Raw genomic sequence first — 16,388 nt, 5'->3', positions numbered from 1 at the left:
CTACTGTCTAGCCTACCGGTCAAAACACCCCATCTCCTACAGCGACCTACAGATTACAAATACGCACAGCGGTTAATAGTATGCGAAACGCTGTGCTCGCTGTTCTATAGGGAGTAGTAAGCCTTATGCTGACGCTGGACAGAACTCTCTTTCTAAACAGTTTCAACTGTCTTGCGTTAAAATTAGCAGAATAATGAGGCCTACTACAGCCACAGGAAAAAACGATCATGCTGGTTTTGAACGGGAGTTAGTTAGTAGAATCACCAAAAACAAAGATGAATTGGAGAAATGTATTTTGCACATTAATTCCAATGAAATTACAATCGAAAATATTTTATCCTAGAACCTGGGTCATACGTGGTGACCATAGGCTACATTGGACATCCTGACTGTGCCTTCTATTAAGCAACGCATTGTTTTATTCGCTATACCAGCTATCCCAGACAGCAAAATACATCGTTTTTACGTTGATTTAACGCCTGCACACGTTGAATCAATGTAAAAATGAAGGATTTTGCTATCAGGCTATGGCACCATTGCAACAAAACAAATAACGTTGACAATCAACAGCAAGCTTTCTAATGCAGTTCCACTCTTCGGTTGGCTTCAATGATCAAAATGCACTTTCAAGCTTGTCAAGTTCGGGCTATGCGTTTTAACTACAAGCCGACTAGGGGATAATCTGGAGTGGGTTTGTTTGTACCAGCGAGGGGCATACCACATGACGCCTCAAAGGAAAGAGACAGTGTCGGAACAGTTATGCTACGATTTATAGGTAGCGAAAAATGTTATATAAAGTGTCACATACAGAAATGCAAAACAACGCTACATAAAGTTTGAACAGCATCTAACAATTTTTCGTGTGTGAAGTCGAATTCGATTAAGGATGGACTCCCAAACGAGGTTTGCCTTTTCTTGCATTGACAATTGAAAACAAAGCTTAACAAATCAAAATCTTTTCGAAATAAAGTGGGTACATGCCTCTTGCGTTAGATCAAATATATCAGCAGTTAAAAACAGTGGTTCTCGAAGCCAGTGGCATACGCCAAACGCCCGGACAGCAAATCAGTTGTTTTTTTTACATTGCTTCAACGTCTGCAGAAAAAAACGCATGATTTTCTCCTGGGCGCAAATGACAGGCAAAGCAGATATGAAAGGAGCCTGGTCACATTTTTATCAGAAAAAAGTGCAGTTTTTACATTCAGCTTGCAACGTGGAAACAATTTGACCCATGGCTTCAGCCTTGGTATAGCATGCTGCAACCAATCAAAATGAACACACCCTTGCAAGCCAAAAGTTAAAATTGCCCTCTTATTGCGTATAGTCAGCATCAAACACACATCTACACCAGACAGCAAAATCCATCATTTTACGTTGAACTAATGTACAAATGAGGATTTTGTTGTCTGGGGCAGTTGTGCCCACCCAGCTAGCAATCTTATCAAGTTTTACATTGATTCGATGTCTACAGGCGTTGAATCAACGTAAAAAGACTGGGAAACAGACCCAGTTTACTCCTGAAATTAACCTCTAGTTATGCTGCAGGTGTTTCACGCAGTTGGTGGGCAAAAAATAAAAGTTTAAAATTTGACGTTTAAAACTGATGTTTTTATCGTTTCTGAATACTTTCAACTCTTCCAACGCTCATTGTATGTAAATTTGTAACAGTAGATATTTGGTGAGTTCTCAAACTGACGACGTCTAAGTGGCTCTCTGTGACCTTTGTGCATATGCAGTTTGTGTATTATTTCGTTGTTTTGGATATGGACAGCTTTGTCTGACGCAAATAAATATTAATAATAACCTTCAAAACACCTCTGGAATGGCTAGTTGGTTACAGGTATCGAGTGAAAAGAGCAGTTGAAGAACCAATTCACAAACCAGAAAATTTGTAAAAAATCCATGTGAGAAACTGTAATGCACAAATTTGCACCACGTATATTGAATTAAAACGCCAATGATTAATGTAAACTGGTATTGCGGTTAAACTGTAATATTTTACTTGAGTTCAATAGTTACCTTCGTAAAAACAGAATTGTAATTGCTTATATGAAAGTGATAACAAAGTCCTTGATACAGTATAACAGTTGTGATGTGGGTTACAGGGGCGTAGCCAGCACAAAATTTTGGAAGGAGCAAATATGTACTATTGCAGATATTAGTAAGCCCAGCGGCGAGTTAGGAAAAGCGAAGCACGCAAATGAGGGCCCTCCCCAGAAAATTTTGAACAATGAAACTTAAAATGGCACAATTTGGGAGTATTTTTAGCCTAAATTCATATTAAAATTCTGTCAAACGATGCCGTAACAGAAAGCGAAATTTCTATTCAAAATATTTCTAGGGGGCATTGCCCTCTCTTGACTACGCCTCTGTGTGGGCATAAAGTTCGTATTGAATTCCATAAACTCATTCATTGACGATGTCACAGAATGATAATTCTTCCTATTGCAATCTTCATCAAAAAACTATACACTTGTTCCAACTAAGTCCCCTCTGTTGCATCTAATTCCAACAATCAGTCAGCATTCCACTTTCCTTCCATTCAGAAGTGAAGCCATAGGATATATCTCAGTCTTGTGTAATACGCCTTACAGGTGTGAAAATTAAAGAATCAGCTTTTGGTCAACAAGAATTCAAACAACAAAACTTCAACTTTTGCATGAGATACAGCTCCACATTTCATGGCTCAGCCTAGCAAACTTGAACAGTACATGATTCAGTCATACGGGGATATGTACATCATAGCCAGCACAAACAACAGTCACACTTGCTGACGTTTATTTCTAATATTGGTTAAAACAAAGCTTGTGAATTGTCTAGTGCTTTGTGTCCATGCTACACACGAGGCTTTTGACAAGATAATTGTGTTGTGTAAACTTGCTGCAAGCCAAAATGAAACCTATGAAAGTTCAACCACCTTTGTCAGAGGTACATGGAATAAAACAGGTTCTTTCCTGTTGGATGTTTTTTATCAGAATTTGCAAAAAATCTAAGGTTTTCTCACTGTCAAGTGAGGCAATAGAGAAGTTATTCATCAAGCATGTTCTTACAATGATTGATAAAGCACCCTGAAAAAGGATTGGTTTATTAATGTAACTTTTGTGCTGTCTGGAATAAAGCCTTTGTACATACCATTGCTTACATATACCATAATGTACGTAGTATTTCCAGGCTTAACTTTTGAGTTTCAGCCCTACAGTCAAACAAAAATATTTTGGTAAATTTATAACATACCTTCGTTTTCAATGTCATGCAATCACTATTTTAAGCTGGATTTTTGATTAATTGTTATCACATATCAATGCATTCAACCAACACAAAAATCCATAGTAGAGCAGGCAATATTGCTAACAGATGTGTCAGCTGCCGAACAAAAAAAACTGTCAAGTACGATTGTTATCATCATTAATTTAATTTAGAAATTCATCAAACAACTGTGCTGTGCTAATGAACAAAATATACAGTTGGGCTTGCAAAATAAAATTTAGGCTGTTTGAAACAAAACTATTTTGATATAGGCTGCCGGTATTTTGACCTAAAATTCTTGATCTTGACTGCATCAGTTTTCAGAGTTTGGCAATCATATTTTGTCACGAATATGAAACAATTTGCCAATTTTATTCATGGTTACACCACAAAGTTTTTGATGAAAACACTGGAGCACAAGAATAAAATTTCACCTTGAACTTGTTTTCCACGACATTGAAATGGCAGTGTGAACGAATGTGGTATTGAACGGTCATATTATTTGTTTTCAAGATCATTTTGACTTCACAAAGTATATACTTGAATAGGTAAAGCTTTTCAGAGTCAGTTTTAGATTAGAAGTCATGGTAGCACGTGCTACTTTTGGTCTGAGCAGCGGTAACACGTGTTTTCATCGATTGGTAGCGATAGTGGAGCTCTTTTGACTTAATGTACGGTAGCGGTTTTGAAAGTAGCGACTAGCGAATGCCCAACTCTGCTTGTATATAAAAAAAACTATTGTACTGTAACTTACATTCTGTAAAATTGGTTCAAACTACAAGAAATTGCTGCTCGCCTCATGATAATCCGAGCACTGCGGTCAATATAATATATGCTTCTAGTACTGAAATATTTTAAGTAAAAATAGGCTATATTTTTACCTGAAATTGCCACTGTTAAATGCACGCTCAGCAGTAAAAGAAAACCTGCTTCTACAAGTACTGTATTATTTCAAATTTGTCTTTAAATAGTATTACCATTTTGTGCAATGGAAGATTAAATTGATGCCCAAACACTATTTTTCCTGAAAAAATTCATTTTTTACGGTTTCATGAGTTATACTCACTTTATGGGACAAGTGCAGATGTAAGCTAGAAAGGTAACAACGAAATAACCTCAACGTTATTTTTAATTAGCACCACTACATTCAAATAACTGGAAAAAACTGTAATACCAGTAAAGTGTTGTTAACTGCAGGCGTCTGTTGGTTGGACCACACAAGCTACAACCATAAACTACCAGGCCCAATACCATACGCGGGTCTGCTACTATTCGGTGAGTTCCTAACCTCTAACCCTAAAACGACAATGATAATTAGGCTACGGTACCCAATAACTTTTAAAAAAAAATAAAAAAATCACCGAATAGGGCCATCGGACTCACCGAAACGGGCCATTCCGACTATGCGCAGCATTGAATACTGAAAAGTTTGGGTGTTGATTGGGACAATTGTCGTTTCTAGCACTGGTTACAATGTTTATCTGATGTAATGAAAACAACAACAACAACCAGGTTGATTTATTGCTTCACTGACGTTTCGCGCATCATGTCATGAGCTCCTCAAGAGCGTTGTTCGCTCGGAGGATGCGCATTGTCATTGTGCGCAAAACGTCAGTGAAGCAATATATTAACAAGTTTGTTGTTGCTTTTACTTTCATCAGATGAACGTTACAACTAGTGGTAGAAACGATGTGCATTGTGCAGCATGTTTACCAGACAAATGGCAGACATGATGCGCCTTATTGAAGTCAAACCAAGAAAGCTAGAAAAAAAAAGTTAATCCTCATCCTCAGGCTGAGAGAGCTTTCTTAGAAGCTTAAACAATTTTTCATAGAATAATTGTAGAGGCCAATAAAATTACACAAATCATCTTGTGTTAAACAATGCATGGTACTTACCTCTCCAGTGAAACTGTGATGATACATTTCCGAGATCATTCAAGTGCATTATAGTTGACAATATCAAACGCTCTGGTTTATAAATATACAATTATACATACCCTTGAATAGCAATTGAATGTAGCCAGGTCTTGCTCCAGTGCCCTGTGGCAGCTTGCGCGTTTACTATGTCATCACACAAACATTACCTGTTACATTGTTGATGTCATACAAAAGCACAAGTAATATGACAATTAATGATAAAGTAACGCAAAACTACTTAACATCGTAAGTTTGCGAGTTCACCTCAAGTCCAGATTCAATCCACTAGTTTGGTCTTCTATTGTTGGAGTAAAGGTCTTCAATAAACATAAAGTTTTGTAATATTTTTTTTTTCTAAAATGCAAGAAATATTAACATAGTTCATAGTCCATATGGTGTTCATACAGTTTTTATGTCTTGCCCCATGCAAGATGACCAATCATTCTAGATTCGCCCCACTTGACAGAAAGATTTGAAACAGTTTTTTTGGTAGTTAGAGGGAGCGTAGCAAAGTTTTTTGACAGTGGTTGAACTTTTCAATAAAAATTTCATTTGATATAACCCCGTCTCTTTCAGAAACAGGACTTCTGTTTGAAATTCCTTGGATTAAAAGCCTGATGTGTAGCCACCATTGCAAGACTTTGGTAAAAAAATCCATAACGCGTCGCGGTTTAAATGTTTATCTAAATAGTTCAACATCATGCCACAACAAACCCTTTGTTTGTTGATGAACCTTTATCATGTGCAATAGCTGATATTTGCAGAAGAATTGATACTGTTTGTCAACATTCTGCAAGTCCACAACTTTCGATAAGTCAATTTACATCCAGTTTGGTACGGTATCTGTACAATTGACGGTTTATAGTAGATCAGGTCCTGAACAAATGGCAGAACAGGTCAAGATTAGTTCATCGCCTATACCGACTACTCCTCTCAGAGTGGCGGCTATCTGAGGGGGACCGTTGACTTGAACGAGAATACGAACTCTTTGATGACCGTCCACTTCGATCTGTCACAGAAGACGAAACAATGCTCTTTCCTGCAACCCTTCGTACAAAATCGTCGCATGCTGCAGCATGAGACCGAGAATCATATATGCGTGAAGACGTCGATCCGCTGCCATCATATGATCGACTTGATCCACTTGCACGAGAACCACGGCTTCGAGATGAATTAAACTTACTGTTCCCGGAGTTATACTTGTCTGTTGAAACAACTGCGGAAGATACTTGGGTTGGAGCAGGCATTGCATGATATGGATCTGGATACGGATTATATGGCACATAAGCCTGATATGTCGAGTAAGAAGGTTCAGGTGGATAAACATTGGCCGGAGGTCGCGACGGGGGAAGCTGAGAGCTCACATTTTGATAGCTGCTTTGATAATGAGAATATGCTCCGTTCACAGGAGGACCTTGATCATGTTTTGACGAGTAAATATTTCTTGATCTATCATTTCGTATAAATCTTGAATTACCAGCGGAATTTCGTCCTTGATAATTCTGGTCTCTACCCCTGGTGTTATTTTGAGAAGAACCATAGTGAGGTCGACCCCTTGGCTTGTAGCTTTGATGGCTTCTTTGGTCTACAGACTGCGGTTTATATGGTGGTGGACCACCTGATGCCTTTTGATGTTTACGTACATTCTGTATTATTCCTTCTAGGTCAACCTTGTCATCATGAGGAAACTCAAGACATAACATCTTTCCAGCATTAGGTTCAATCTCTTGTCCATCGCGACCAATCTTTATAGGTTTGTTGTTATTAAATGTATTGTAAATATCACTGGTTTTCAGAAATGAGAGTTCTCTACGACACAGCCATGCTAGCTTGAAAACACCACCAAGAGCTTTTGCACTAAGACCCGGTGGTAACACCCAATGAACTGGAGATAAGTCATGTCGTGATTCAGACATAACTCGAGCAAAACCTTGAAATGCTCCACTTTCTCGAACAGAAAATATCAGGATGACATTGCGAGATTCTTTAAATGATCTATTCAGCTTTGATTCATTGCTGGGTGGAGTAGACCACACTCCTTTAGCTTTAGCTAGTGCAACATTTTCATGATTGTTGCTTTTAATAAGATAAAAGTGAGCTTCACGAAAGAGGTATTTAAGCATCTTAGCATGTCTTTCTCTCCGCTCAGCGCGTACTTCTGAAGGGGGTAAGATTATCTCTTTTTTTGGAATCACAATGTCTGACTCCCCAGGTGGTCTTACAGGACTGTCCCCATCCTGACCTTCATCATCTTCACTAGAAGATTCTTCTCTGTCAAAAACAATTGGTGAGATAGCCCTGACACGTGGAGAAGAATTATCATCAGAAGTTGCATTCTCCTGTTCTTCATTTTTGTCAGTACTTGCTTCACTTCTTGTGTCAAATATTTCATTGTCAACTACCTTTTCAGGATCATTGCCAGGCACAATATCAAATTCATCTCCTCGGCCTTCCTCTTCTTCTAAAAAATCTTGGTCTTTATTGGAACCTTCGCCTTCATTAGATACATCTTCTTCATATTCAGGAACTTGTCCTTCTTCAACATCCTCTTCCATCAAATGAAGATCATCTTCTTCATCTGTCTCCTGCAACAAATCTTGTTCAGGAGTAATTTCAGTCTGGAGTAAGCTGTCATTAATTTCCTCCTGATCAACTGGCTCTTCTAATTCAATATCATCTTTGGAATCAAAGGAATCCTTCGAAATCCGTTTTGCTCTCTTGGCAGCAGCAGGTCTCTGTGAAGATGAAGTTCTTTTTGTTCGGCGAGGCATCTTTTTTTCACTTAGGTCAAATGGAATTGTATTTATCAGTTAAAATTTATAAATATATATATAATACCTGATGCTTTGAAGATGAAATAGAAGGTTAAATCTTTTATGATGCTATACAATCTACAATGGGTTAATTGGATGTCCAAAACAATGAAAAAACTCACCACTTTGTCACATCATGAGAAGCATGACCAACAAAAGGCCACTTGACTACACAAAAATAGAAGACTTACATTAACTAACTGTATAAAGAAGCTACAACCAATTGCAGCAACAATAAAATCAAAATTCTAAAACTGTTCGGCCATACTAAAAGACCAAAACATTGAGTCAGTAATATCTGCATGAAAGGTAAGGTCAAGGGAAAAAACAATGCAGACTATCAAGACAATGGCATCACAACATCCAGGCATGGACCATTGGACTAAACTCAATTTAGCAACACTGGGCGAGCTAAATCAAAACCGTGACTCGTAGAGGCAAATGACCCATTGTTATAGGCGTAGAGTTTTAGAAATTACCAGGGGTGCAGTTATATCTAAATATCACATGCATAAACATCAAATAACAACAAATGACAACCAACGAAAGACTGGAAACAAGCGAAACAAACTAACATACAACAATTTTGCGATCAGCTTTTCTCTGTCGAGACGACCGACTTTTTCTTTGTGTACGTTAAGCGTACGTTTTACGTCGCATGCACGCTGGTGCGTATTTTTTCTTCTTTCTCGAAATAACAAATGAAAAAAAGTGCATATATAACTTCTAAATAGGAGTGTTCAATTTCGATTCGATTAAGGTGATATTCAAAATTCGTTTTTCGTATCGGACATATTCGAAATTATAGCCGCCCTTTCGGCTGAACGCGGTTGAAAGTAACTCGAGTGGTGCGAAATCTGTCTTGTCACATTTTGCAAGCGAAAAAGACTTCGACGCATGCGCATCGTCGATCACGTGACTATCACACGCTCTCACGGGTCCAACGGCCAGTCCTGCACCAGGGATGCCAGGTTGGCATTTTTAATGCCAAATTTCACAAATTTCTCTCAAGAATGAAGATAGCTAGGTTGTGCAATAGCAGAAAGTGTAAGCTGAGCTTTGTCGCAGTTTTATCCATTTTTTACCGAATCCATAGGCGCCTAAGCCGTGGGGGCAGGGCCGTAGCCAGACCGCAGAGCAAGGAGGGGTCAACTTTTTTTTAGGGGGGGCCGAAAAAATTTAAATGTGCAAAATCATTATAATTGTAGCTGTTGCTCGAAAATGTTGAGATTTTGCCAAGGGGGGAGGGTGGGCGAAATTTTTTTCAGGGGGGGCAAGGTTCACACTGGCCCCCGGCTGGCTACGGGCCTGCGTGGGGGCAACTTTTTATGCTGTATTGATACATAAAACAATACATGAACTAGCGATCGGCAGCAGGAAAACACTTTTTGAATGCAAACCGCAACAGCTTCGCAATAAATAATCACTAGAACGAGTTACGATGCTTCAATCCAACAACAGACAACAAAATCTGTCACTTTTACATTGATTTAATGTCTGCAGACGTTGAATCAATGTAAAAATGACTGATTTTGCTGCCTGGGACATAGCAAAAATCTACCATTTCGTGTCGATTCAATGTCATCAGATGTTGAATACACCCAAAAACATAATTTGCTACGTAGACGGAGTGTGCGTTTAGCTTTATGCGCTTGAAAACATACTCGATGTCGCTTTCGAGTCGAAACCTCTGCAGTGAAATGTCGCGCCAGTGAATCGCTCGCTGTGAAAATGAACTTGAAGTGTTTGGGATCCCAGCGACCTCGGCTTCAGCGGAGCGATCGTTTTCAAAAGCTGGCCTGACCGTCACGAAGCTGAGAGCCCGACTGATGGATGACCATGTCGCTTGCGTTCTTAAACACCAACATGGGCCTGGAGCTGTAGACGTTATTTTGTGTTCTTTTTTTGCAAATTTTCATCGCTTTTTTTCGCGTTTTCTAGCGAATTTTCATGTTGTTTCTTTCAATAAAATCACATTTTGCAGTGTGGTAAATAGTTGTGATATTCGAAATCGAAATTCAAAAATCGAAAAAAAATTGAATTTCGAATATTCAAATAATCGAAATTGAACACCCCTACTTCTAAATTCAACCGCTTTTGCCAAGTGAATCTGTGGCGCGTGCAATCTTTGTCTGGCTCTTACTCCCAAGGATATGAGTTCGATACCACCAAGAGGTGTTTCTTTTTTTAAAGTAAATTCGAACCTAAAGTGACTCAATCGTTAGGCTACGCATTTTTGTGGCCGTTCAGTTTAGTTTGTTTTTAGTTCTGACCATCACAACAAAAAAACAGTATATGACAAACACAGCAGAGGTCTAGAAAAAGGTAGAAGCGACAAAACGCGGACGTTATAGCGTGCATGATAGCAAAGCTGGACAATCAGTTTAAAATATGGCACGGTCGAAACACATAAAATTTTATGAATTTAGAATTTTTTTTTACTCATATTGATTGTTAAAGAAAAAACTCACTAGCCTTTTTTTTCTCTTTGTTCTCAATTTATAAAATTTTTATTAAAGGTGTTGCGACCGTGCCATATTTTGAACTGATTGTCCAGCTTTGGTATCATGCACGCTAGCCCATAACGACAACGTCCGTGTTTTGTCGCTTCTACCTTACTCTGCTATGTTTGTCATATATATATTGTTTTTTCGTTGTGATGGTCAGAACTAAAAACAAACTAAACTGAACGGCCACAAAAATGCGTAGCCTAACGATTGAGTCACTTTGGGTTCGAATTTAGTTTAAAAAAAGAAACACTTCTTGGTGGTATCAAACTCATATCCTTGGGAGTAAGAGCTAGACAAAGATTGCACGGGCCACAGATTCACTTGGCAAAAGCGGTTGAATTTAGAAGTTATATATGCACTTTTTTTCAATTGTTATTTCGAGAAATGTTTGCGGAAACTGCAATCAGCAACTTCGGCTTTTTTTAATTTTTTCTCTTGATCTTTTCAGGGTACGAACTATGTAGCACCTGTCCACAAGAAGTCTTAAATTGTGACTGCTACGGTACTCGATACTGTTTTTTTTCTCTACTATTGAGTTTTTTCTTCACTCACATTTCCAACTTTTTACACAAACAAGCCAAAGTTTGTCACATACTGAAAAAATATTGCCGAGCTGTTTTGTTATCCTTGGCAAAAGGCTGAGTGTGGACCTATTTTGGCAACCTAAATATATTTTTTTTTTTGCTTCTACAACTCTTTGTAGGCTATTCCTGCGCAACTAAAAATTTTATGAGGCTATCTATAATTTCTTGTAAACTCTGTTACTTCCTTCTTCATATTGTTTTACAGTCAAATTTGAAATTTCCTAACGAACAAGCAAGTTCTCAATCCCATCTAACAAAACAACCACATGACCACGCGAATGAAGGTGAGAGTGAGACCTTTCTCTTGCTGCAAATGACGGAATCCGCGATCCGAGGAAACCAGATTGTTAGAGCGAAAACTATATGCAAAAACATTTTATAAGATGAAAGGAATTTTTTTGACAACAGAAAATTCTGTTGTCAATAAAAGTATAGCAATGGGTTAGAGTTACATTCAAAAAAACAAAATACATGACTGTGTCAAAAAATAAACTTATCGAAAATTCAACCTGACACTCAACGGTGTTACAGTAAAACAAGTTGACAAATTCAAATATCTTGGACACATTATAACTTCTGATGGCAAAAGTGACGCAGAAATTTAAAAGAGAATCGCTATAGCAAAGAACAAATTTAGTAAAATGAGCACAGTCTTCTAAAATCGCAACGCAACATAACAATAAAAACCAAAATTAAGGTTTTAAAATCATATATAGAATCAAGTTTAACCTACAGATGCGAATGCTGGTCGATAAGTGATGAAATGAAGAAAAAATTAGAGGCTGCCGAGATGTGGTTTCTCAGAAGATTGTTGAAGATCACTTGGACAGAAATAAAAAGTAATGAAAAAGTTCTGGAATTGGCAAAAACAGAAAAGAGATTAATAACAACAGTTAGAAATTAATTTTAGGGGTTAGCCACTCATAGTCTTGGCAATTGGCCACTAGATAATATTACGTGCATGTGGCACTCCGTCTCCTGCGGCGGCCTATGGACTGCACATACGTCCATGATTACGACTAATCCGGATGCAATTAACTGACTACCAGTATTATCTACGTGTCCTGAAAAGAAAAAAGTCATCAACCAATTGTTTATATTTCTATTGTTTTAATAATATCTACTGTATCTTTTTTGTTATTCTTGCAAGACCTGGTTCGTTGCGTTCTGAAATGGCTTTGCCCGTGGTTAGTGGTAGGATTTCTTTCAGGGATTTTCTTTGCCTACATACCTTGCTATACGTGATGAGCTAATGCATCAAGAGTGTTTCCCACAAGACCATTAACACTTTTGATAACCCACCAAGGTCGATCAACATAGCAACTGTCTTTTTGTCTTGTTTTTTTGTTTTGTTTATTTTGCTTATTTTTTTACTCATGTAAATGGTTTAAAAAAAAATTCTTTAGTCCATTTTTTTCTTCTTTTTTTCGAAATTTATAAAAATAAATTATTAAGGTTTTGCGACCCTGCTATATTTTAAACTGATTGTCCTGCTTTGGTAAGCCTATTCATGCACGCTATAACGCCCGCGTGTTGTCGCTTCTACCTTTTTCTGGACCTCTGCTATGCTTGTCATAGCCTATAGCCTATTGTTTTTTTTTTGTTGTGATGGTCAGAAATAAAAACAAACTGAACTTAGATGGTCGGAGAGGCCCCAATTCCTAAAAATAGTCATAACTTCTAAACCGATCATTCTAGAAACACGTGATTGATCTTAAATAATGCAGAACTATCAAGTTTCAGTTTCTATAGGCCTATGTCCTAAAAGAAGTTTTTAGACTAAAGTCAACAAGAAAAAAGTTATCTGAAAAAATGTAACTTATTGCAGGCTACACTTCTCCCAGAACGAGTAAAAACATAAAGCAAAAATAAATTTAGGAGCAACATGCGAGGAGCGTTTAGTTAATCGACGCTAAAATATAAAAATCAATAGATTAGCAAATAGACTCATATCTATAGCCTATAACACATTTTGGATAAAAAGTATATCCAATTGTCCATCATCTGTGTTAATTTGCCTGTAAGTTAAATTATTGCGTTGACAAAATAGAGTCATTGAGGCATAGCCGTACGAGACCAAACCATTGTCGGCTGCATAGCCGAGTGGTGAGAACACTGGAACGGCAATCGAAAGGGCGCCGGTTCGACACCGCTCAAGAGCATACAGCTGTGTCTGTGGCAAGACACTTAAAGGCATGCCTGAAGGTGGACACGAAAATTGGCTTCCTTGCCTTCCCGTCCAATTAATCTAAATCTTCAACCACCGGGTGCAAGCCTGGATGCGACAAACCAAACCATTTTGGGGGGGCAGAACGTAAATTTTTCCAAATCTGCACGCTTTTATAGAAATTGCCCTAATATAATGTATGCGGTGCATGATAACAGTGAAAAACTAACATAACAAGATCCCCAGCTAGCTAGAATTTCTTACCCAAGTAATCAAGATAGAACAACTGAATTCATCTTTGAATATACCTTGCTTGTACATTGCTCGATGCTTCTGCACAGAAATGATAGGCCAATGTGTGTAGATTTATTAGCAAAATAGTAGGTTAAGGTTGTAAGTACTCCTACTGGCCTTCTGGTTCTTGTGTTTTTTTGTCCACAGAAGTTCTACAGAGTCTGCAGAAGTTTTTCCATCCTCTTCGACCAATCACCATCTTTCGATGAAGCGGTGGCCATGTGCTCCAACCAGTTGTTTTATAAGCTTATCAATATCTTGGACTGGATCGTCATGCTATTGTCTGATTGTTTATCTATTTTTCTAACATGCCGAATTGGATTTTTTTTTTTTTTTTTCTTTTACTTTTGTTATGGTTTAACGTGTAAAACATACGGTAGCCTAACCCAAATTTATCATATTACTGTGACATGCCACTACTACATCCCAGCTGGCGATGCCTGTCGTTTTTGCATTAATTCATCGTTTGCTAACATTGGATCAGTGTGGAGGTGACGAGTTTAGCTGACTGGGGTCCAAAATTATCGCTTTATCAACGCAAGTTTTATCAAAGCACGCTTGATATCTTCAAGATATAACTTCCTGGGTATAATTGAATTTCCGCAAGATGATGATGTTGTTTTTGCTAGTTTGTTTTATTTGTTTTTGTCATTGTTTTCCTGTCGTCAAGTTATAGCCTATCTATTTTGTGAGTCGTGCAAGGCCTATGGTGCGTTGCGCTTGAAATGGCTTTGCCCGCGATAGGATTTCTTTGTGGGGTTTTCTTTGCCTGCCTTGCTCTTATTTGCTATGAGCTAAACGCATCAAGACGTGTTCCCCTTACGACCATCAGCACTCTTGATAACGCACCATGGCCGATCTTCATAGCAACTGTCCATACAAATCTTAAATATATCAGCTAAAGCTATGTGGGCTAATAAAGCTATAAGCATCTGCAGCTAATAAGGCCCGCTAATTTTCAAACCTCAATATTTTTGTAAATACTGCATAATTTTGAACGAAACTTGGAATAAGGATACTTTGGGTCTATCTAAACAACATATCTATGAAACAAGTTTCTAAGTAAAAGGGGTTGTAAAACATTAAAAAAATTAAAAAAATCTCTAGCGGGCCTTATTAGATGCACGTGTTGTGAATAAGGCCCGGTTTGAATTAGCACCAAAAGTGATGGAAAAGGTGTATTTTCACAATAACAACACTACAAAACAAATTCTAATCGACAACACAGGCACATAAGTAATAATTAAATACACAGAGACAACTATTCCCTACCCCGCCCCATGCTCCATTTTTTAAAAAGCGACATGGTGTTTTTAGATATCGTAGGGATGATAAAGTATTTTGATTCTGAAATTATGATATTTCCATTACAATAACAAATTGGATTAATGGTGTAACAAGAATTGTTTAGGTCACTCAAGTCTTTAACCTTCACTTTCTTAACCAGGGGTGCACAACGTTACCCCAGGTGCCCATGGGCCTCATTACCAAAATTAGCCTAGTTTGATCATCATTATCAGTCTTGCTTAAATTAGAAAAAAAGTTCAAATTTATTGGTTTTACTGCATCTGCATGCACATATCTTTCTCATAAAATGCAAAAAAACGAAAGTCAAAGCGGTTTGTTTACTGCAGAACAGTCTAAAATATGTGAAAATTAATAAAACCACTCAATTTCAGTCCCCCCAAACTTCAACTTTCCGTAACTCAAAAAGTTCTCAACTTTAGGCTGTGAAACTTTACCAGTTAGTCTCAATTTACCATAGCAGCAATGGGAGCTTCCAATTTTGTTTAAAAGATTTGTAACAACGGATCGAGATCCAGGGGGTGGGCCTTATTACTGGCCGGGCCTTATTAGCTGCAGATGCCCTTAGCCTAAATATATGTTGTTTAATTGTTTTTTTGTAACATTTTCTTTTTTTATTTTCCCTTTATATCTTAAATTTTTCTGAAGGTGTTGCGACCGTGCCAAATTTCTTTCAAATCAATAACTTACTTCGGTCTCAAGCACGTTTTAACGTTCGCGTTTTGTCGCTTCTACCCTTTTCTCGACCTTTGCTATGTTGACGTGTATTGTTTTGATATGATGGTCAGAAATAAAAACAACTGAACCGAACTGAACTTTGGCATGGTAGGTAGGAGTAACATTTAGGAGTATTATATAGGCCTACTAAGCTTACAGCAGTAGCATTTTAAATGTTGGTGAAATTAACATGACACAGTTGCATATATACAAACTAAATATTTATTTTTTATTTTGGGGCGCAACTGTATCATTTTAATTTGGGTAGTTTTATAAAAGTAACCAACAAAGCTAAGCAACACCACAACATTAACATTACATTTAACAGGTAGCCTACAATTTTACATTTTTTTGTTAAATGTTGTGGTGTTGCTTGACTATGTCCGTTTATAGTTGAAAAAGTACTGTAACCTCTCCACCCGAATTGTTTTATAAAAGTATTCGCCAGATTTATATAAATTCATATTTTGTAGTTGCCCAAATCAAGATGATGCATTTACTGATATTTTTTGCATTTACTATGAAAAAAATTAAAGACTTTGTAAATTTTGATGACGAGGCAACTGCATCATGCCAATTTGGGCAGTTTTATAAATAGACTATGATCAGATAATTTCATATTTTTTTGTTGCCCAAATCTAAACTATACAGCTATGTAAATGAAAAAAATTAATGAATTTGTTCATTTTGGGGAAACTGCTGGTCACAGCGGTAAACCATAATCTCTTCGTGGGAAAATTGTAACATAAAGTTCCCGGATCCGTTCGTCTGTATGTAATGACCGAAAAATACAAAAAGAATTTAAATGCACGATACCGTAGCTGTACGGGTAT

General features: G+C 37.6%; 1 protein-coding gene across 1 annotated transcript; it reads right to left on the bottom strand.

The window, feature by feature from the left end:
- Positions 1-275: 275 nt before the first annotated feature.
- Positions 276-7,936, bottom strand: LOC145772154 (uncharacterized). The gene has a single exon (XM_082583995.1). The coding sequence runs from the start codon at positions 7,934-7,936 to the stop codon at positions 6,074-6,076; it is 1,863 nt and encodes a 620-aa protein (XP_082440121.1). The 3' UTR covers positions 276-6,073.
- Between the last annotated feature and the right edge of the window lie 8,452 nt (positions 7,937-16,388).

The sequence above is a fragment of the Aplidium turbinatum genome, chromosome 6 (assembly GCF_918807975.1).
Source record: "Aplidium turbinatum chromosome 6, kaAplTurb1.1, whole genome shotgun sequence".
NCBI lineage: Eukaryota > Metazoa > Chordata > Ascidiacea > Aplousobranchia > Polyclinidae > Aplidium > Aplidium turbinatum.
The sequence above is the reverse complement of the archived record's forward strand: the minus strand, read 5'-3'. Positions and strand labels throughout refer to the sequence as shown.

Coding starts and splice junctions, on each gene's coding strand:
- LOC145772154 (XM_082583995.1), bottom strand. CDS start 7,936: ATGCCTCGCCGAACAAAAAGAACTTCATCTTCACAGAGACCTGCTGCT.